Here is a 23,040-nt window from a genome sequence, read left to right as displayed (position 1 = left end):
CACAGTGAAAGTATGAACATCATGGGTCCGTTCTTCGTACGTTGCTAACTCAGTTAGCTGGATTTCATTGTTGAAGATTTGGCATGATCTTGGATCGTTTGGTTCTTCGAAACTCATCCCGGACTTGCTGTCATAGCAACATGTGCGCAAAGTTGAGCCTGCTGCCGAGCAGGCTTATTTCATGTAAACAGGATTAGATCGTAGCGGAGGAGATAGGGAAGTCTGTGTCTAGCCAACGCACTTGGACCACCTAGTGGCAGAGGAAGGGACAGAATTGGGGAACACCATTTTTTTTATGTTCAATAAAAGACGAAACAAATAATGCTTTGTTCCTGTCATTTTATTTAAAAAATTATTTATAAAGAAAAGTCAGTAAGTCATCTTTTGCCTGCAGTAAGAGATAGTTATGTAAAGTCAGTAATACTACTATGTGTAAAATGGTGTATTAGAATTTACTCTGAAGGTCCTTTTGAAGCAACTCGATCTCTAGTGCAGTGTTTCTTTTTTTCACGTTGTGGAGTTCAATTTCTCCTCTTAATTTGTATTTTTTTTTCAGGTCAAAATACTTTTTCTTTTGTTGAAGATGCCGTTAATATAGGGAACAGATGGCACCTTGAGTCATTTTGTGAAAAAAAAAAAAAAAAAAAAAGAAAAAGAAAAAGGGTTAAACATGTAAAAGTAAAAAGAACCCGATTTTTTTCAGCCTTCTAATTGGTGGCTGTTAAAAACAAACACGTCATTTAACAGTGGCTTTTAAAAAAGAGGAAGAAGTTGCTTTTTAAAATACAGTATAATAATTAAAGGCTATCATTTTGTAGAATATTCTTGTACTTCACTTTTTTCCCCATGTTCTAGTGGCTCCCATGGAGGCTCTGACATAAAAGAACAAAGTACTTATGAAATTATTAAAATACACAAATATATACTGTAGAAAGTGATAGAAACATCTATCATGGACAGTATTTAAAATTTAATTTGTCTGCTGCTGTTTGCCAGCCCTCTCTCTTGGTTTTAGCAGACTTTGAGGTGTTACCTGTCGTTGTAATTAACTCAAATTCGGCATAACCTTCCATTAAAAGCTCTTGTTCTGCTGGGAAAAAAAACTGTGGGCATTCTTTGGCCATGCTGAACAGCCAATAGCAGCATTGCTGATCATTGTTTCTACTATCGATACATTTCCCCTTTTAAACAAACGCATGAACGCACAGTTGTCTAAGATAACTCAATCCAGCCATACTAATCGTAAACAACAGGTGTGTTCGAAGAACCCAATTAGCCGGATCATGATTAGCCGGATTAAATCATCTTGGATGTCTCATTTGATCTTGGATGTTTTAAGCAACGTACGAAGAACCGACCCCAGGGTTTCCCGCAGCGCTATCTTGGCGAGGCGGCCGCCTCGCCAAACTCATGCTACCGCCTCGCCAACATTCAAAAAAATAAATAATAATAATAAAACTCTATATGCTTACATGTTTATTTGACATTAACACGCGGTTCTTTGTTGTTGCTTTCGCGCGTGCATATAGTGAATGGCAGGGCAAAAACACATGGAGTTCTCGGCGTAAAGCAATTGCAAGTACGGTATTTCCCCCACCGACCACCAGGGCGGCCGAGAAAACCTTTGTTCGACCTGAAATGACTCATTTAATCATCCAAAACGGTATGGAACACATGAATTAACTGAAAAATGTTGCATAGTATGCCTTTAAAGCGTTTATTAGAGGTCATACTATTAGCTTTACAGGCAATAAGTCCAAGGAAGCAAAGACTGAAAGACAGTACCTAGAAAATAAAATAAAGAACATTCAGGAGAGGGTCTTGCAAACAAATGACACTGAATTGAAAAAACATCTGTTGATTCTCAGAGCAGAATATGACAAAATGTCCAGTCTCAGAGCTGCATCCAGTCTCCTAAGATTGAAACAAAATTTTTACGAACAGGGGGACAAAGCTGGAAAACTTCTAGCCTGGCAGATTAAACAGCTTTAAACAACAATCTCGATTACATTAATTGAAACACAGTATAAAACTTTAATAGATCCAAGAGATATTAATAATGTTTTTAGAGGCTATTATGAGAAATTATATGACTCTAATGTAAAGCTGGACCAAGAGGAACTAGACAAGTTTTTGGGCAAACTACATATCCCCGTCATTGCAGAGGAGTGCAGAGTGGACTTAAATATAGAAGTAAATGAAATCTGGTAAACAACCAGGACCCTACGGTATCCCCATTGACTTTTACAAAACATTTATGGACAAATTGCTTTCTCCTCTTAGACATGTTCATGGAGTCATTTAAAAAAGACTCATTACCTCCATCTTTAAATCAGGCTTTAATTATTCAGCTGCCAAAACCGGGTAAACCTCCTAATAGATGTGAAAATCTGAGACCCATTAGTCTACTTAACTCTGATCTCAAAATCATCTGTAAACTTTTGGCATTGAGACTGCATTTGGCATTGAGACTACCAAATATTATAAATAAAGATCAAATTGGGTTTGTGGCTGGGAGGCAAGGATATCATAATATTAGAAGGGTCCTGAATATTACTTGGTTCAAAAAGAACGCTAATGACGCAGCCCTTCTCTCAATAGACGCGGAGAAAGCTTTTGATAGAATCAAATGGCCCTATCTCTTTAACATACTGGAAAGGTTGAATTGTGGAAGTAATTTTATTAAATGGGTTAAAATGTTATATAGCAACCCAACTGCAGAAATTGCATCAAACAAAATATTTTCAAGAGCAATTCAAATCAAAAAGGGTTGTCACCAGGGATGCCCTCTCTCTCCCTTACTATTCACACCAGCGATCGAGCCTTTGGCATCAGCTATTCGTCTTCATCCACAAATCTCTGGGTTCATGGTGGGTCCCACAGAGCACAAAATCTCTTTATTCGCTGATGATATAATTTTATTACTAACAGATCTGAAAAATTCAATCCCGGACGTGATCAAGGAATTTGGGGGAATCTCAGGCTACAAAATAAACAATACAAAATCATCAATTCTGGTATTAAATCCAGGCGAAATGATTAATGCAATTAATGAGATTAAGCAGTGTAAAGTAGTAGAACATTTTTCATATTTGGGTGTTCAGATTTTCCCAGAGCTGCAACAGGTGGTCAAATTCAACTACGAAAACCTAATGAAAACAATAATCTCCTCAATTGAAAACTGGACATCTCTACCTATATCTTTGTTGGGAAGAGTCAATGTTTTGAAAATGAACATACTTCCAAAGCTTTTATACCTCTTTCAAAGTATTCCTCTGCCGTCTCCTCCTGAACTATTCAATTGGCTAAAGAAAAGCATTTTTGTTTTTTTTGTGGAATAACGGAAGATCTAGACTTCGTCTCTCGCTACTTTATTTACCATTTGATAGAGGGGGGTTAAAGTGCCCTAATTTCAAATTATACTATTGGGCAAGTCAGTTAAGGACCATTATGTTCTATTTTACAGATAAAGATAATCCTCACTGGGTAGAAATGGAGTCTCGCAATTTAAATTTAGCTCTTCCATTGTTTATAAATTCTGACATATCAAAGAAATTACAGAAACACATCACTAATCCCATCCTGAAAAACATGATAAAGATTTGGCAGGATGTTAGAAAATACCTTGGGGAGGCAAACTATATATCCCAATTTAGCCCAATATGGGGTAACCAGCTGTTTGCTCCAGGCAGAGCAGATGGAACATTTAAAATATGGGCATTACAGGGTTTAAAAAGTGTTGGTGACCTTTACTCATCAAGCTCTGATGTACTTTTGTCATTTGGAGAGCTACAAACCAATTTCAAGCTGGAAAAAAAACATTACTTCAAATTTCTTCAAATAAGAAGTTTTGTTAAAGCAAAACACAACAGTTTTAATAAGCCCCCTCTTACGAAACTTGAAAAGTTAATGACTCGGAACAAAACAAAGAGGGGCATCATCTCAGACTTTTATAAAGAACTAATCTCTAACTCACTAGAGAACTCAAACAATAAGCTTATAAACTGGAATTTAGATTTATCAGCAAATATCAGTGAACAGGATTGGGAAAAGGCCTGCACTAAGGCTCAAACAATGTCCATAAACAGCCGCCTTAGAATTCTACAATTTAAATGGCTAATGCGTATATATGTTATGCCTGTATAATTAAATAAATACAATAATAACACCCCAGATTTTTGTGTAAAATGTAAATTTAAAGGGACTCTAATACACTGTATGTGGGAATGTAACATATCAAAGCATTTTGGACAGAGGTGAAAGTTATAATAAAAAAATATCTTAAAACAAGTTCCACTGGATCCTAAATTGTTCCTGTTAGCTCTATACCCTGGGAAACATGATTTTAGCAAGCTAGAATGCACTTTTATAGATATAAGCTCGTTGGCTGCAAAAAATGTTATAGCTTTGGCCTGGAAAAATGTCAGTAGACCTAGTATCACGCAATGGTTAAAACAGATGCTGTCTAACTTGCCATTAGAAAGAATAACATATATTAGGAAATCCAAACGGTACCTTTTTGAGAGAATTTGGGGACGTTTTATCAATTTTGTTAAGAATTTAGACCTGACTGCAGATTTGATTGAGTCTTGATTTATTGGAACCTGCGGTTCACCATGTTGTGTAGATATGTATATCCATATCCGACCAATTTGTAATTTGCTTAAATACCCCCGTTCTTGAGAAGCTATGTGTGTGTTAAAGGAGAAGTCCGGTCAAAATCAGAATTCAAACTGCTAAAAGTACTTAAAATATACAATTTTACATACTGTTCAATAAATGATAAGCTTTTTTAATTAAGAGTAATTTTAATTTGAAGGTCCTTTTATTGGGGCAGCCATCTTGGTGAGGAACAGTACTGCCACCTCCCAGTTTGTTAGGTCACTGTGCGGTATCGGCTGTAGAGCAAGTCCCAATGCCCTATCTGTCCCCTTGTAAATAAATATCCGTTTTCATGCCAAAATATATTTTTTTAACCCCTTAAACAAAGATAGACATGGTATTAAGCATTTAAATTAATACTAATTTTACATTTTAGAGACATAAAAAGACAACAAATAAGCATTAAAGTACGGTTTTTGGGTTGGGTTCTGCAATGTTATAAGAACAGTATAAAACTCATCTTTAGAACCAATCTCTGTTTAGAATGGTGATCTGCACCGCCTAATCTACTTTCAGCAGTTATCATCAGTTATTGCAACTGTGAACTGCAGAAAATACGGGCAGAGCGGCTCCTTCTGAGTTTACTCTCTGCTCCTGTCAGGATGAGCTGCAGCGTTATGAGGTGGACGGATATTTCAGCGTTTAGAGCCAAAACAATCAACTTCACTTTCAGAAATAAGGCCAAAAAAACCTGCGACCCGCAACTCATGAAATTTGCAGGCGACTTTAGAAAAAATAAGACGAAAGTTGCATAAAATTAGTGGGCTTTGCAACAGTGAGCATGCTTTCTAAGTGTGTCGTATCCTCCGCCGCTCTGGTCGGTAAACAAATCCTCTCTCTTCAGGTAGGTATTCCAACAAAAGAACCCATGGTGGATGATGAATCGGAAAGGTGAAAAAAACAGTTTTTTCCACTTTTACCCGATGTGCCATGTACGTCAGCACTGTTGCTTCAACAATAGCTGTCGTGAATTTCAATAGTGAACTCCTCTGGAAATCCAAAATAATTGTTGTTTATTGCAGCTGTGTATAACAGCTCCTGTTGAGTTTCCTTGTAAAGCGCGGAGAACTGCCCTCGGCTCTCCGCGATTCTACGTCACAGGATGTGATGTCAGGCGGCCATTACTGCCCATATTCGGGCAATAATGGCTGCCCCCATACACAGTGATCCAGACGACAATTTATGCTTTTTATTTTCTTATTGAATAACGCTAAATAAATGAAAATAACCACGAATGTATTAGTTTTAGGTATAGCTAATGATCCCCTGATTTTTCCTTGTTGACTGGACTTCCCCTTTAAAGAACTTTTATTTTATTTACTTATTTATATTTCTCCATGTTGAGTAAAACAACTGTCATGCAACAGTTACAAAGTGAACTTGTTTTGATAACTACATGTTTGTATTTTTTCAAATGAAAAATCTCAAAACGTATATCGGTAAAAAAAAAAAGTACTGATGCAGGAGGCTGAGGTGTAAAACAACACACAGGTAAAAGCTTAGACAGCTGGGGTGTGCTGAAACCAAGTCAGAGATAACATGAATAAATTAAATTGATATCTATGAGATAAGAAATTCCTTTATGGTCCCACAAGGGGGAGATTTGGGTATGACAGTTACAAAAACAGACACAAACAAAAAAATATTTCTAAAGCATTAAGGGATAGGCTTTATCAAAAAAAAAACCCAAAATGCTAGAGTTTCACAGAGCGCAGTCCTGTACTGAGGCCTGGGTTTCAAATACAGTCAGATTGTTCTTTTATGAGCAACCTGGCCCTTAATCATTCCACCTTTTGTTTCTTTTATCCGTCTGCTTCTTTGGGTTGTTGCACAGAACCTCTGGGTTTCTTAGAAAGAAAGAAAAAATACTTTGAAAGCATATTGAGCTAAATTGGGGGAAAATATCCTGGATGTCCACCCTGATAAGGAATGAGTAATGTGTCAGGAACAAAAGGATGTCAAACCATTTATTTAAAGTTAGCAACCCACAGAGAGCTTAAACCAAAGTCACACATAAAGCAAAACTGAAAAACAGATGCTGCCGGTTGGTCCAAATTTGCCGAATTGTCATTGTGGCAACTCAAAGTATTTCTAAGTAGTTTATTCAGCCCCCACATATTTGTATGCATGCCTAACAACATTAGGGCATGCTCCATATGAGACAATGGATTGTGTCTCTAGGTAACTCTTCTCAGATGCTGACCAGGGCATCGCTGAGCTCCTGGACAGGCTGTCGTGCAACTTGGTGGTATGAAATGGACCTAAACATGATATCCTGCTTATATAGCTGTTCTATTGGATTTAGAGCAGGGCACTGGAGAAGACAGTGAGTGGTATCAATTTCTACATCCTCCAGGAACTGCCTGCATATTCTTGCTGCATGAGGCTAGGCATTATCACCAGGAGGAACCCAAGATTCACTGCACCAGTGACAGGTATAATAATGGGTCTAAGAATTTCATCATTTATCAAGTCTGTGCATCCGTCCATGAAGATGCCTCCCCAGACCAACACTGATCCACCACCTTGCCAATTGTTCACCGCAGCTTCTGTAGACCCTTTCAGGTCTGTCCTATGAGCACAGAGTGAAACGTCTTTCATTTGTGAAAAGAACAGGCCGCAAGTCCCGAACCTGCCAATTCTGGCATTCTCTGACAAATGCCATTTCAGTTCCATGATACCGGGCAGTGAGCACAGGGCATACTAGATTACGCCAAGCCACCCTCAAAAAGTCTAGCTCTAATGGTTTGGTCAGAGGCATTCACGCCAGTGGCCTGCTGGAGGTCACTTTGTAGGGCTCTGGCAGTACTTACCCTGTTCCTTCTTGCAGAAATGAGCCGATACCGGTCCGTCCTGCTGATGGGTTAAGGACCTCAGACCTCAGGCCCTGTCCAGCTCTCCTAGAGTAATTGCTTGTACCCTGAAATCTCCTCTTGCTTGTGTTTCTCCTCTTGAAACACAAGCAAAACTTCTGGCAATGGGCCATATTGATGTGCCATCCTGGTGGAGTTGGACTGCGTGTACAACCTCTGTAGGATCCATGTATCGCCTCATGCTGCGAGTAGTGACTCTGACCTTGGCCAAATGCAAGGCTATTGAAAACCAGTCAAAACTAAATGAGGAGGGAAAAATGTCTGTGGCCCCTAGCTGCCGAACCTTTTCTGTTTTGGGGTTTGTCTCATCGTTGCCCCTTTAGTGCACCAGTTGTGTATGTGATTAACACATGAATGGCTGACACTGATTAACAACTCCCTCTATTAAATAAAATTTTATTTATATAGTGCCAATTCATAAAACATGTCTTCTCAAGGCACTTAACAAAGTCAAATTCTATCAGATTATATAGATTAGGTCAGATTATACAGATTGGTCAAAAAAATTCCTATCTAAGGGAACCCAGTTGATTGCATCAAAGTCTTGACAAGCAGCATTCACTCCTCCTGAAAAAGTGTAGAGCAACAGGGAGAGTCGTCTGCATTGTCCATGGCTTTGCAGCAATCCCTCAAACTGAGCAAGCATTAACCGGCAGTGGAAAGAAAAACTCCCCATTAACGGGAAGGAAAACCTCCAGCAGAACCGGGCTCGACCGACTGGGGGTTAGAGAAGGCAGAGCAGAGACATTAGATGGTAATAGCGGGTGATCTGTCGTTCCTGGATGATGCCACAGCTAACAGAACGCAAGACCAGGTGTACCTACTATGAAGAAAAAAGAGAGAGAGAAGAAAAAGTTAGAAGCAGAAATGACAACAAGCAATGCAAACTGGAGAACAGTAGAACTCAGTAGAGTGAGAAAAATAGACCCTGATGTCCTCCAGTAGCCTAAGCCTATAGCAGCATAAAAATAGAGATAGCTCAGGGTAATCTGAGCCACTCTGACTAGAAGCTTTGTCAAAAAGGAAAGTTTTAGGATTAGTCTTAAAAGTAGACGGGGTGTCTGCCTCATGGACCAAAACTGGGAGTTGGTTCCACAGGAGAGGAGCCTGATAGCTAAAGGATCTGCCTCCCATTCTACTTTTAGAGACTCTAGGAACCACCAGCAGACCTGCAGTCTGAGAACGAAGTGCTCTGTTAGGAACATACGGGGTAATCAGAGCTCTGATATATGATGGAGCTGGATTATTAAGGGCTTTATAAGTTAGAAGAAGAATTTTAAATTTTATTCTTGATTTAACAGGAAGCCAGTTAAGGGAAGCTAAAATTGGAGAAATATGATCCCTCTTGTTGATTTTCATCAGAACTCTTGCTGCAGCATTTTGGATCAGCTGAAGGCTTTGAACTGCATTTTGTGGACTTCCTGATAGTAAAGAATTACAATCGTCCAGCCTTGAAGTAACAAATGCATGGACTAGTTTTTCAGCATCACCCCTGGACAGAATGTTTCTAATTTTGGCAATCTTCCGGAGGTGCAAAGAGGAAACTCTGGAAACCTGGTTAATATGGGATTTAAATTATATGTCTTGGTCGAAAACAACACCAAGATTTTTTACTTTATTACCAGAGGCCAATTCAGATTAAGTGATTGATTAAGAAGTTTATTTTTTGAGGACTCTGGTCCAAAGATTACAACTTCTGTCTTATCAGAATTTAAGTGCAGGAAATTTAAAGTCATCCAGCTTTTGATGTCATTAAGACATGCCTGTAGTCGAAGTAACTGATTGGATTCATCAGGATTTATGGATAAATATAGCTGAGTGTCATCAGCATAACAGTGGAAATTAATCCCATGCTGTCTAATAATTTTGCCAATCGGAAGCATATATATAATAAAGAGAATTGGTTCAAGGACTGAACCCTGTGGTACTCCACAGGTGACCCTAGAGTTTAAAGAAGATTTATTATTAACATGAACAAACTGGAATCTGTCAGACAGATAAGATTTAAACCAGCCTAATGTTTTCCACTTAGTCCCTACAGTATGTTCAAGTCTTTGTAGGAGAATATTGTGATCAGCTGTATCAAATGCAGCACTGTACAGTGCTGCATTTGTACAGACACAAGTCCATTATCTGAGGCCATGAGAATATCATTAGTGACCTTCACCAGAGCTTTTTTAGTGCTATGATGAGTTCTGAGGCCTGACTGAAACTCTTTAAATAGGTCATTACTTTTTAAATGTTCACATAGTTGATTAGCAACTACTTTCTCAAGAATTTTAGATAAGAAAAGAAGATTAGATATAGGTCTGTAATTTACTATATATATATATATATATATATATATAATAAAGGCTACTTTAAAAGCCTGTGATACATATCCATGTACTAAGGATAGATTAATCATGTCTAAAATAGGGCCACTGATCAAAGGGAATACCTCCTCAAACAACTTGGTTGGGATTGGGTCTAACATACAGGTAGAAGTTTTAGATGAAGCTAAAATTGTAGATAGCCCAGAAAGCTCTACTGCTTCTAAACAGTGCAGACACTGCGCAGGTTCTAAAGATTCCTCCAATGCTGCCTTACTTACTGAGGACGAGGTAATCATGTTTGGGAGGGTGCCAATTATTTTATTTTTAATGGAATCAATTTTATTTATGAAAAATCCCATAAAGTCATTACTGCTAAGAGCTAAGGGAATGGATGGATCAACGGAGCTATGACTCTGGGTAAGTTTGGCAACTGTACTGAAGAGAAATCTAGGATTGTTTTTATTCTCCTCAATTGATGAAAAATATGCTGCTCTAACTCTGTGAAGGGTCTTTTTATACAACAGTAGACTGTTTTTCCAGATTAGGTAGGATTCCTCTTGGTGTGTAGAGCGCCATTTTCTCTCCAATTTCCTAACATTGTGCTTCAAATAACGCAGCTCTAAATTAAACCTGGGAGCCAGCTTCCTGTGGATAACCACCTTCTTTTTTAAGAGAGCTACACTGTCTAATATAGAACGCAATGAGGAAGTCACACCGTTAACAAAGGCGTCTATTTGTAAATAGGAAGAAACAGCATTGCTGCTATCTGTAGGGTATTTCTGCAATACTGACGATATTAAAAGGGGAACAGACTCATTAAAGTTCGATACAGCATTATCTGATAAAGATCTACTATAATAAAACCCTCTTTTGGGGCTGGAGAACTCAGTTAAATTAAACTCAAAAGTTATTAAAATATTAACTGACCAGATCAATATTCCAGAAGTTTAATTGCCTTGATATAAAACTCCAACTAAAATATATTCCTTTAATTGTTTTTACCTATATATCTTAAAGGTGGGAAAACTTTAAATTTGGGTGTGTGGAGCAAAGTCAATCACTCTACAAGTGAAAGAACTTGCTAAGAGATACCTGGACAGATTGTCTCTGTAAGACAGATCTGTATAATTTCTAAGAGCTTATTTAGCGTCACCTCACTTGTCACTCACCATAAGCCAGCAATAGCTAAATATCTGGACTGACGGATGCTACCGTCTCAGAACTTATTAGAGCTTTAGAAAGTAATGTTTTTCTTCTGAATGTACTGCCTTTACTTTTCACCTTCTGTTTTTCTCTGTAGGAAGAGTTCCTTCAGAAAAACCCCAGCGGGATTAACCCTGTCAATGCTAATGATGTTTTCTTCAGTCTTCATGCACTCCTGTTCTGTGTGATCTACGTCAGCCAGGCTGCTCTGTATGAGGTATACGACAACAGTGTGGAAAGTTTTATACAGCAGATGATAAAATTGGACAGGCTATTGAGGCTTTTAAAAAATAAGGAGATACCATGTTCTTCTGAAGACTTTACAGTGTTCTGTGGCTGTCTTTTCCAGAGGGGGGGTCAGACGGTGTCATGGACAGCCAGACTTTTGTTACTCATTGGTTGGACCTTTGCTTTAATCAGCCTATTTGTTGCTGTAGCCCAAAAGATTACCTGGCTGGAGTACCTCTACTACTTCTCCTACATTAAACTAGCTGTCACACTGATCAAATATGTGCCACAGGTAAGCTATAGAAATTACAACAACAAACCACAAAATGCTTTTTGTTTATAGTCCTGTTCTATGGTTTCCGTTATATTCAACTATGGAAAAACCTTTTGTAGTGTGTAATTATTAATGGACAGGATTTTTTATGCCGGTTTCCAGGCATATATGAACTACAGGAGACAAAGCACTAAGGGCTGGAGCATCGGCAATGTCCTGCTGGACTTCACTGGTGGGGTCTTCAGTATCCTACAGATGATCATTCAGTCCTACAACAACGGTAAATATCAGGGATGTATCCAGTGAGCCAATTCTTTGCATAGTATGTTGAGTAATACTGGGCGATTTTTTTTTTTTTTTTTTTTTTGCGAAAAACATGCTTGTGTCAATGATGTAAATGGTGACGTTTGAAGCCCTGAGAGGCGGCCATACCATGTGACTGATTCATGAACTGAGCTGCTGGTTCACCAGGTTGCACAAGATTTAAAGGGGCAATTCCTCCATCGCATCTTATTGTCTTGGCTTCATTTGCATTATATTTAAGTGTCTTTCTTAGCTTTGAAATCAGCAAGAAAGAAAAGTGTTGAAACAGACTTATCTGTACCAACACAATGCCTATCTGAACTTATATAAACTTGCTATTGCTCTTTTGACTTAACCTGGTAAGTGGCAAGCCAGATAGATAATGTGTAGCACTCTGCGTTCTGCACATTATCAATGAGGGACTACTGCTATCAAGTCTGTTAAGGGAAAGAGGGACATTCAGCAGAACTTTCTGATCTGATTGGATGAAGCAACACCTAGTGCCCGCCAAGCAAAGTTTGGTTTAGTCAATCATGGTATCACATGAAAATATTGTAAGCAGCAGGCGCCATGAGAAACCACAACAAGTTACGCTGGTCAAGTCACTTCTTGCTTTTAAGATAAGTCTTTATTGATCTCACAATGGAGAAATTCACTCGTCACATCGGCTCATACAAGAAGGTGCAGAGTAGGGAAGGTGCATTCAGTTATATACAGTGAGTCTTCATATATACAGTGGGTCAAAAAGAATACCAAAAAAAATACAAAAAAGGAAATAGGAATGTAAATTTCTCATTTACATTCTTAGTGGTCTATATATATACATATATATAAACATATCTATATACTTAAATATATACATATATCTATGCGCCTACATACATACGTACCTACGCGTATACACGTGCATATACATTATATACATTTGTACATACATACATACATACATACATACATACATACATGTGGGCTGACTTATGTTCAGGTGGTGATAGCAGCAGAAGTCACTACATCAGGATTATTGCACGGGTTGTGGGACAGTGTATTAAATAGATTATTGCACCTTGGTTATTGCACATTAATTATTACCATTATGGTCACAGTTACAGTGCAGCATTGTAAAGTCTGATAGCAGCAGGAATAAATGACCTGCGGTAGCGCTCCTTTTTACAGACAGGATGTCTAAGCCTGTCACTAAAGGAGCTGCTCAGCTCCTCTACAGTCTGGTGCAGGGGGTGAAAGGTGTTGTCCATGATGGATGTGAACTTGGACAACACCCTCCTCTCAGCTACTTCCTCCACAGAGTCCAGAGTGCAGCCCAGGACAGAAGTGGCCTTCCTCACCAGCTTGTTCAGCCTCTTTCTGTCCCGCTCTGTGCTGCCAGGGGCCCAGCAGACGACAGCGTAGAGGAGGGCTGAGGCCACCACAGAGTCATAGAAGGTTTTTAGCAGAGGCCGGCTCACTCCAAAGGACCTCAGCCTCCTCAGGAGGTGGAGCCGGCTCTGGCCCTTCTTATACAGGGCATCGGTGTTGTGAGTCCAGTCCAGCTTATTGTTGACGTGAACACCCAGGTATTTGAAACTCTCCACAGTTTCTATGTCCTGCCCCTGGATGTTCACAGGTGAGTGAGGTGGGGGTCTTCTCCTGAAGTCGATCACCATCTCCTTGGTCTTACTGGTGTTTAAGCACAGATAGTTTTCCTCACACCAGTCCACAAAGTCCATGATGACCGACCGGTACTCCAGCTCGTTCCCTTCAGACACACAGCCCACAATGGCCGAGTCGTCAGAGAACTTCTGAAGGTGGCAGCTGTCCGTGTTGTAGGTGAAGTCCGAGGTGTAAAGGGTGAAGAGAAACGGAGACAGAACGGTGCCCTGGGGGGCCCCGGTGCTGCAGAGTGCCACGTCTGACTGACAGCCGTGCAGCCGCACGTACTGAGGGCGGTCAGTGAGGTAGTCCATGGTCCAGTCAGCTAGATGTTTGTCCACCCCAGCATCCTCCAGCTTCCCCCTCAGCAGCACCGGTCTGATGGTGTTGAAAGCGCTGGAGAAGTCAAAGAACATGACTCTCACAGCGCTCCCGGTGGTCTCCAGGTGGGTGAGCGCCCGCTGCAGCAGGTAGATGATGGCATCCTCTACTCCGATGTTGGGCCGGTAGGCAAACTGCAGCGGGTCCAGGGTGGGGCTGACCACGGTGCGCAGGTGAGCTAGGATGAGGTCAAGGAGACTGGTCTGAAGTCTGCCGGTTCCCTGGCGTGCGGCGTTTTGGGAACCGGTACCACACAGGAGGTCTTCCACAGGGTGGGCACCACCCCGAGGCTGAGGCTCAGGTTGTAGATGTAGCTGAGGACCTCACAGAGCTCATCTGCACAGGTCCTCAGCAGCCTGGGGGGGATGCCGTCCGGTCCTGAGGCTTTCCTTTGTTTCAGCCTCATCAGCTGACCTCTCACCTGCATTGGTGTGATTGTGAGGGGGGAGGAAGGTAGGGCTGAAGGTGTGGATGGGTCAGTCATTGATAGGAGTGGCGGTGGGGGGAGGGTAGGTCTCTGGAGGGCTGGTGGTTGGAGACGTGTAGAGAGTTGATGGCAGGGAGGGGGCCAGTGTGGGAGGAGTCAAACCGAGTGAAGAATGTGTTCAACTCATCTGCAGACTTGGTGTCTCCATCTGCAGCCCTGCTGGTCCTCTGCCCGAAGCCGGAGATGTTCTTCAGACCTCTCCACACATCCCTGACGTTGTTCTGTGCCAGCTGCTCCTCCATCTTCTTCCCATGATCCTTCTTTGCCGCCCTGATCCTCCACTGGAGCTCCCGCTGAGCTCTACGCTGCTCCTCTCTGTCCCCTGAGTAGAAAGCCCTCTTCTACTGGTTCAGGAGGACTTTCAGCTCAGGGGTCACCCAGCGGGGGTTGTTTGGAAAGCATCGTAGCCGTCGTGTTGGCACGATGCTCTCCACACAGAAGTTCATGTAGTCAGTGATGCATTCAGTCAGGCTGTTGATGTCATCACCATGAGAGCTTTGGAACATGCTCCAGTCTGTGGTTCTGAAACAGTCCTTCAGTCTCTCACTGGCTTCGTCTGACCAAACTTTCACTGACTTCTTCTGTGCCTTTTGTCTCCTCACCAGTGGAATGTAATGGGGGAGCAGATATACAAGGTTGTGGTCTGAGCGTCCCAGAGGGGGTAGGGGGGCCGAGGTGTAAGCGTCCTTAACGTTAGCATAAAAAAGGTCCAGCGTTTTATTGTCCCTTGTTTTACACGTGACGTACTGGGTGAGCGTGTGGAGGGTGGAACGGAGGGAGGCATGGTTGAAATCCCCTGTGATCAGCAGGAGAGCGCGGGGGTGCTGTGTTTGCAGATTGTTTACAGCGGCGTGGATCCGCTCACACGCGGCGGCGGCGTCCGCGGAGGGAGGGATGTTAAACACAGAGCATGATCACGTGGCCGAACTCTCTCGGCAAGTAATAAGGTCTTAAGCTCACTGCGAGAAGTTCAACATCCGAGCAGCATATCTGCTGCTTCACGTGAACATGGGCCGCGTTACACCATCTCTCATTCACAAACACCGCCAGCCCTCCTCCTCTCTTTTTTCCGCTCCCCGCAAAAGTTCTGTCCGCGCGGATAAGTTTAAAGCCGTCCAGGGAGATCACTGAGTCCGGGACAGATCCATCTAACCACGTCTCCGTGAAGCACATAATGCTAGCGTCTCTGTACTTACTTTGGAAACGGGTTAGTGCTGTGAGTTCCTCGGTCTTGTTCCGTAAAGATCTAACGTTTCCAGTGACAATCGATGGTAAATAACCTTTCCTCCGCTTCGTCCTCCCGCCCCGACATCCTCTCAGCCTCCTCCGTATTTCTGCGGGGATGTATAGTTTCTCAGCGTGGTGGTGAACGGGGCCGCAGCGCGAGGAGTCACGTAGTCCGAGGAGCTTGTTCCTCGTGTAGATCAAGGGACGCTCGGAGTTGCGGACAAAGGGATCTCCACTTGCGGCATCGAAATGTGCCGAAAGTAACAAAAATATAATCACTAGAGTCCCAAAAGTTGATTTCTTCAGGGCATCTAGAATCAGAATACCTGATCCGGTATTCACAAATATACAAGCAATCCAGAAAACACAATAAAAAGGAGAAAGTAGGAAAAGAAGGGATACCGCCGATGTGACTGGCTGCTGCCTGCGCAGCGCCATCTTTTTCTTCTTTCAAAAATAAAATTGTGTATTCTTACAAAACAGATGTGATATCAGCAGCTACGTGTGCAACCTCCTGTGCTGCCATGTTTTTTTTTGGTCCGGCTATGGGCTCGGGAGCTCTTGCTTTCGTCATATCTGTATGTCCCACCTTAAACCATAATAGTGCAATGTGATTGGCCTAAACTGTTATGGTTTAGTTTGATTTTGGATCCCTAACTGTTGAGGAGGGACAAGATGGATTCTCGTGTGTTTGTGAACGCACAAATACCACGAGAATTCAGCTTGCGTGAGAGGTTACTTCTAACTCAATGTGCCCGGTTGAAGCACATTTTATCAACTAGTTGTGACTGGTATGACTAGATGTTTACCGGTGAAGCTTTGGCACTTTCACTGCAGAGTCATGGGTTCTGTACTCCCCTAAGGTTTACAATATTTTGGTTTTTGCTTGGAATAGAGTCTTTAAGTCGATGATGCTTTACCTGGTTAAACAAAGGTCATCATTATAAGCACAGTTACAAAGTAATGTAAGACGATTAACATCTCTACCCTCAAATGATCATCGGCCTGTTATATATTTATTGTCCACTTGATGGCACAGTAGAGCAAGTTGAACCATCAGCCTGATGGCTCAACACAAGAGTTGAGCAATAGCGTACCGCGAGCGAGCTATTTTTAGAAACGTAACGTCACAATGACGTCACATCACGTGGTACGCAGTAGGGCAAACTTGCATAGTCCGCCACTGTTTCGCTGTAAGAGACGTGCGTTAGCCTAGGTTTTACTCGTTAAAACGACTGCTTTTTCTAAATCTAAGACCATGGTTTTTAAACATTATTGCTATGGAACATGCAACAGCGACTCAAGGTACGCTGATCGGCCGCATATGAAGGATGTTTTCTTCATTACTTTCCCGAAATTCAAGAGTGTCAAGGAGAAATGTGTGCGCTGGGTACACCGGGGCGGTCGGCCTACATATGTAGCAAGCATTTTGTCGGAGGAAAGGGCACAACCGAAGAACATCCTGACCCAATTCCAGCGACATCAAGTAGTGAACAGGTAAGAGTATTTTGGTGGCCGACATGTTAATAATGAAGCGCCTGCTACCATGATAGCATATAGGCTATCATAGTAGCAGGCGCTAACATGATACCCTGCTACCAGGATAGCCTACTCAAAAACATTTCAAATGAGACAAACATTAAACATATACCCATTCCTGGACGGTGATTACAAACAAAAAAAAACTGCCGATGACGCCATGAACGCCGCGCAGGAAAAAAAAACAAAGCTTACCGTTCGATCAACTCTGCCCGTTTTCCGGTCTTTTTAAGCCCTCGAACCTCAAGCCATCGTTTGAGCTGAAGTTTGGTGTGTTCTTCGACAGTGTGACCAGTAAACCGTGCGCCTGGAACATCGTCTTGGGAAAGTTTAATGGCTGCAAAGTCGGTCATATCGCTGTTTCTGTTGCCCGTGTAATAGATGGTTGCTACGTGCGTTCTCTACCTGTTTGCCCTACCTAAGCGGCAAAAGGGGCGTTGCTCTTGAGACGGTGACGTCACGTGCGCGGTACGCTATTGGTTGGAAAGCCTGAACACTTCAAGAGACTTCAGCTCAATCCAAATACCTTTATAGAGCAAGGGCTCTTTAGCTAAAGCGGAAGTGCGTCAGCGGTTGCCATGATAAGTCCTGTCCGAATAGTGCAGTCAGTAAAGAAGGAGGTAGCCCTCCCGCAGCTAGTTTTGCCTAGGAACCCTGCAACGTCCCTTACCAGCGCTAAGAACCCTTAAGGTATCCCACAGTCCGTTGCGTGACATGACGTATCAGCACAACCCCCTCACTGAAATCAACGAAAATGCCCAGAGAGTGGGCACTTTACAGTTCATTTTTGTAAGGTTGTAGGCCCAGATCTGACTTGCATCATCCATGTGTGTTTCCGTCATGCAATGATGTCAGAGTTAAAGGCTGTCTGAATCCGGCACAGCAGCCTAAAGCTCCTTTCCTTCCCACGACAGAGTTCTTATTGTTGACCCCGTTAAAGTTCAAGGGACAGGAGCAGAGGCTAAAAGCTAGAAGCTATTATTAAGTGTATTCGGATTGAGCCTCCATATCGCCATCAGTAGTTAGTTTGGATTCCCACTACTGATTGCTCTCTTTTGCTTCACACTGTTTACATAACTACAGGAGGACTGCCCGTTGCCTCTACATCATGTTAATAACCAAAGTAGTTTTCCTCTATTTCTTGTCTTTGAGTGATTGTGAACATATGGAAAACTTTAAACAGTTTTCTCAGCTCAGCCTGTGTGCCTTATGGGTTTGAGAATAATCTAATGGAGATACATAAAAAGGTAACGCTTTATATACATACATTACACCAAATGAATTATGAGGGCAATAATGTATATCACATTTCAGTAGCAAGACTATTCAAAGTCCTGTAGTGACTAAAGATGAATACATGGATTCGTTTTTTGAGATCCTGCTGAGATGTTAGTCCTTTAATGCCTCGGGACTACAGATGAAAATTAGCAACTATGTCTCATTTACAGTCTGTACAAAAGTATGTGAATGTTCATTAAAGTTCACTGTCCCAAATAACTAAATAAATACATGAATTGATCCTTGAAATGTTCTTAAGGTGATAGGCTGACATTGTAATTGTCTTTAGATCAAATTTTGGGCCTGATCAGTGGTTATTAGCTGAAGTAACTGAAGCTGTGTGCTAACCCTTGGTTGCTCTTCCATTGGTCCAAAAAAATTCTTACTTCAGTTTTGTTTTTATTCAACAGCAAAAGTGCTGAAACCTTGAGTTCCTTTAAATCAAGGTTAAAAAACTATTTGTTTAGAGTTGCCTTTAAATGTTAATGTTTTAGTTTGTAGTTCAGTTTGTCTTATATCTTAACCTGCTGCTACTGTTCCACTGTAAAGTACTTTCCTCTGCAATGTTTTTTCCTCTCATGTTCTGTTCATGTACAGCACTTTGAATTGTCTTGTTGCTGAAATGTGCTATACAAATACACCTGCCTTGCCTCGATTTGAATCTGACCTGGAATGGCCTAGGAGGATGGGCCTCCACGTGCTTAAAATCAGCAACGCTCCAACCACAGGTTGTTTAAGTGCGAGGCGCCAGAACTGACAGACTGTTGTAGGTGTTGAAACGTCAGAAAAACTGAGCGAAAGTCCAGTTGCCTCCAACTTAAGCCTGTTTGCTGTTGCCAAGACCGGGATAACTGAGAATTTTGCACAGGCATATTAGTAGGTATAGGCAAACTCTCATTATTTGACACAGATATGAACTGCATTGTTACAAGCTCGATAACAATGTCATCCTTCTGCTGTAAATGAACTCACCACCACCTAATGTGAATCTGCTGACAGTATGTAAAGGCTGGTTCACATGGCAAGATAATTACAGGGTTCCCACACCTTGGTGAACATCAAATTCAAGGACCTTTCAAGGACTTTCCAGGACCAATTTTCTCAAATTCAAGGACCACACGTGGCGGCATTTACCTACTGTGACCGCTGAACAGGTTATCATATTTTAATACAATGCAAATTCAATAAAAGACAGAAGCAATGCAAGAAAGTGGACTTAATTTATAGCCTACATTGCCTACATTGATATTGATCATATTCATAGCCTACATATATATCCACAATACATGACTATGCCATACTACATTACATATAAGATGTACATTAGCCTACCGTTTCATGGAATTTTATGGAAAAAAGTGCAGCATTGAGATGTTCAGAATTATATCAATTTGTTTCCCTTACTTTCATCTTTGATTAAGCTAGTTTTTAACTTCTGTTTAAAGTGCCACAGTTGCCAGAAAGCTGCTCAGAGATATATTTAAATCATTCTCAGGCTTTTGTTACCTTTGTTAAAGACACAATTTCAGTGCATTTTACTAACCCTCCTCCTTTACCCAGGTTTGAGACCGGCAAAATGAACCATAAAGAGACACTATGGCAGAGTTACAAATTTTTTCTTTTCAAATTTTCTTTTTTCTCTTGTGGTCCACTAAGGAGCCTACAAATCACGGTAAAACATGAACATGTGGCTTTGTGAATCAAATGCCGTTATTTATTTAAGATCAAATATTTCAAATTCAGTTATTTATGATCAACCTGCGGCGTCAATCCTGGCGCATGCGTGCTTCATTTGCAGTCTGGATGCTAGGGTAAATATGCTGTGGCTCTGACTGCAGCGCTGAGAGGGACTCCTGCGGTAGCGGGAGAACGTGGTTGGGACGGGGGAGGCGCCCCACGGCAGTACCTGCCACTGGAGGACAAGAGTATGAACGATACGTGCTTTCACGTAAGAGTCTCCAAAAGTGGCTAGATTTGTCGCTAGTCGCTTTTTTGAATAAGAGTCGCTGGAGGGGTCTGAAAAGTCGCCGAGTTGGCAACACTGCGTGAATGTAACCTATTAGACGCACGTAGGCCTAAACCGTAGCCTACCAACTACCAAGAGCAAACGTACTTTTGCAAATTAAAAGTCTGCGGAATCAACATAATTTTAAAAGATCGTGTGGTAGTAAAATAATGACACAAGTCGTCATCCGTGTGAACTTTCAACCCCACAACAAAATTCAAGGACTTTCAAGGACAAGGTGTTTTTTTGGCTGTTTTCAAGAACTTTCAAGGGCCTTGAATTTATTTTTTCAGATTCACAAACTTTCAAGGATTTCAAGGACCCGTGGGAACCCTGTAATTAAACCGATTTTTGCCCCGATCTTCCCCCTCCGACTATTGTGGTGTCTCTTAAAATAATCTTAAGAGATATTCCTGCCGGGACCACTCCGACCTCAAATCGGGAATATTCAACATGTTGGATCGTCTTGCCCAGATATCGTAGTGTATAGGATGCTTCCCAAGGACAAACAAGCATGCATCATGTTGAATGTGACATGTAGCCAATCATAAAGTGAAGTAAGGGAAACCCCGGGGGGGGGGGGGACCATAAATCACTTCCATGTCATAGTGCAGCAAACGTGAAGCCAATTTTGCGCTGTCTCCACTCTTTTAACCAACTCCTTTTTAAATATTATTTCTGTGAAAAATGGTATATAAACTATCACCATTATTTCCTCTGAATTCCTGTTTAACCTTGAGGTTTTGCAAGATTTCCTATCTGACACCCAAATGTTTGTTCGTGTGTGGTGTGTTGTGCTTGCAGTTTGACCTGACAGCACACACAACAAGAAAACCTTTTATACCTATAATTTTTTTTACATTATGTGTGGTGTCTTTCAGGCTTTGAAAATCGGCCCACAATTTTTTAAATCTTGCCCTGTGAACCAGTCTTAGGAAAAACAATCTGACTTTGTCACAATGAGTGGAGCCACCTGATATTCAGTTTGCATAAAGGTGCTACTGTAAGGAAAAACTCCAGTTTGTGGAAGGAAAAACAAACTTATGTTTTATTCAAAAAAATTATAAACAACCATTTCAAAGAAAAACCCTTCATGTGTTATCTGCTTATTTAACTACATTTTTATGGTTGTAGTGTTCAATATTTCATTCAGCCATAGTACAAGTATATAGCTATACCTCATAGAGCTCTCAAGCTAAGTTAAAAGACTACAAACTACATTTTATGAGCTGATTTATTTCATACAAACTTTTTAACTTTTGGGAGAATCAGTTTTGTAACAATCTATTCTAAAAATTGGAACTGAATAGTATGACTCTATTTAAGTGGTATGAAATCATTTTTATCTGGAGCACCACATTGTTCATGTTTTTTGTTGTGTTTGTCTCTCCCAAGATGAGTGGAAGCTGGTGTTTGGTGATCCCACTAAGTTTGGTCTGGGCCTGTTCTCTGTGGCGTTTGACATCGTCTTCATGACTCAGCATTATTGCCTCTACAGACAGCCACAACAGTATGAAGCCATTCTAGAGCAACAAGATGACTGATCTAAATACACCGCTACAACCTAAGGCAGCCTAGCTCAATCACAGAAGAGGGATTCAATCTACTAGAAAAAAATTTTAGTTCTTTAAATGCATCATTAGTTCCAGCAGAAATGTTAAAAACTATTATGTCTCTGATTTAACTCATCAGACTTCCATGTTGGTTCTTGAACAACCTCAGGGAAATCCCTCATTTGATGTGTGTCCTTGCATAACAGATAAAAAAATATTTTTATTTAACACAACACCTTAGTCTGTAATTTTGATATGTAAATAATATTCTCCAATTGTGTTCTCACATATGTTTGATTACATTCAATATGCTGTTATATATTTTCATTAAACAAAGTGGAAAAAGTTGTCCTTTTTACACTTCTTCACGACTTCTCTGTAGGAAACAAAAGAGCTTGTTAAACACACTATTAACAGAAGTGTTGTGCAATTGCCATGTGGAATAAAATCAGTTTAAAGGCACTGAAATGTGAGACTTTTGCAGGCCCCCAGGGGGCTGCCCATCACAGCAGGAGGTGCCAACATATCTACCTAGCCCCCTTGGGTTCATCTTTCTCTTTGTTCGTCGACTGAAAGCATCCACATTGGCGAGACCGGCAAACATGGGCGCAGTCCAGAATTGCAGCTAAATACAGCCTGCTGTTACACATCGGAACCTCTCCAGCCGACTGCCATGGAAAAAGGCTGCTTGTAACTTTTTCCTTAGGTTTTACAAGAGAAAAGCTGATCTGAAGCCGCCCTTCAAACCGCACAGGCCCTCCACAGAACGAACGCAACCACGCCAGGAAGGCCGTGCAGAGGTCCCCCACACCACAAGCTGAGCGCAGTCCATTGGAGCCCATGTAAAGTGCATACCAGGCCAGGGTTAACAAGGATTTCCCCCTTTTGAGCCAGGCGGTTGCTCGCTACTCAGACAACCAGCTTTACCACGAAGTGATTCACTGCAGTCGGATACCCTGTCACCACCACCAGACAAAACAGAGGCTTGGAAGACAAACAGGAAATTTTAGAATGCTTTTTTTTGTTTTGTTTAAAGGTTTGACTAAGTAAACGACTGGGAGCTAG

The 23,040-nt window shown here is 41.4% G+C and overlaps 1 protein-coding gene across 2 annotated transcripts in view; it reads left to right on the top strand.

Annotated features, from left to right (window-relative positions):
• ctns (cystinosin, lysosomal cystine transporter) overlaps positions 1-22,324 on the top strand; it is a 52,039-nt gene extending 29,715 nt beyond the window's left edge. For both annotated transcript variants that reach the window (XM_036131674.1, XM_036131673.1), the window contains 4 exons: positions 11,151-11,270; positions 11,403-11,573; positions 11,718-11,835; positions 21,818-22,324. In XM_036131674.1, the coding sequence (XP_035987567.1) occupies positions 11,151-11,270; positions 11,403-11,573; positions 11,718-11,835; positions 21,818-21,966 (558 nt within the window). In that variant the 3' untranslated portion in view covers positions 21,967-22,324. The remainder of the gene's footprint in view (positions 1-11,150; positions 11,271-11,402; positions 11,574-11,717; positions 11,836-21,817) is intronic.
• Positions 22,325-23,040: the final 716 nt, after the last annotated feature.

This window comes from Fundulus heteroclitus, unplaced genomic scaffold, assembly GCF_011125445.2.
Source record: "Fundulus heteroclitus isolate FHET01 unplaced genomic scaffold, MU-UCD_Fhet_4.1 scaffold_45, whole genome shotgun sequence".
In the NCBI taxonomy this organism is placed as follows: Eukaryota; Metazoa; Chordata; class Actinopteri; order Cyprinodontiformes; family Fundulidae; genus Fundulus; species Fundulus heteroclitus.
The sequence above is the reverse complement of the archived record's forward strand: the minus strand, read 5'-3'. Positions and strand labels throughout refer to the sequence as shown.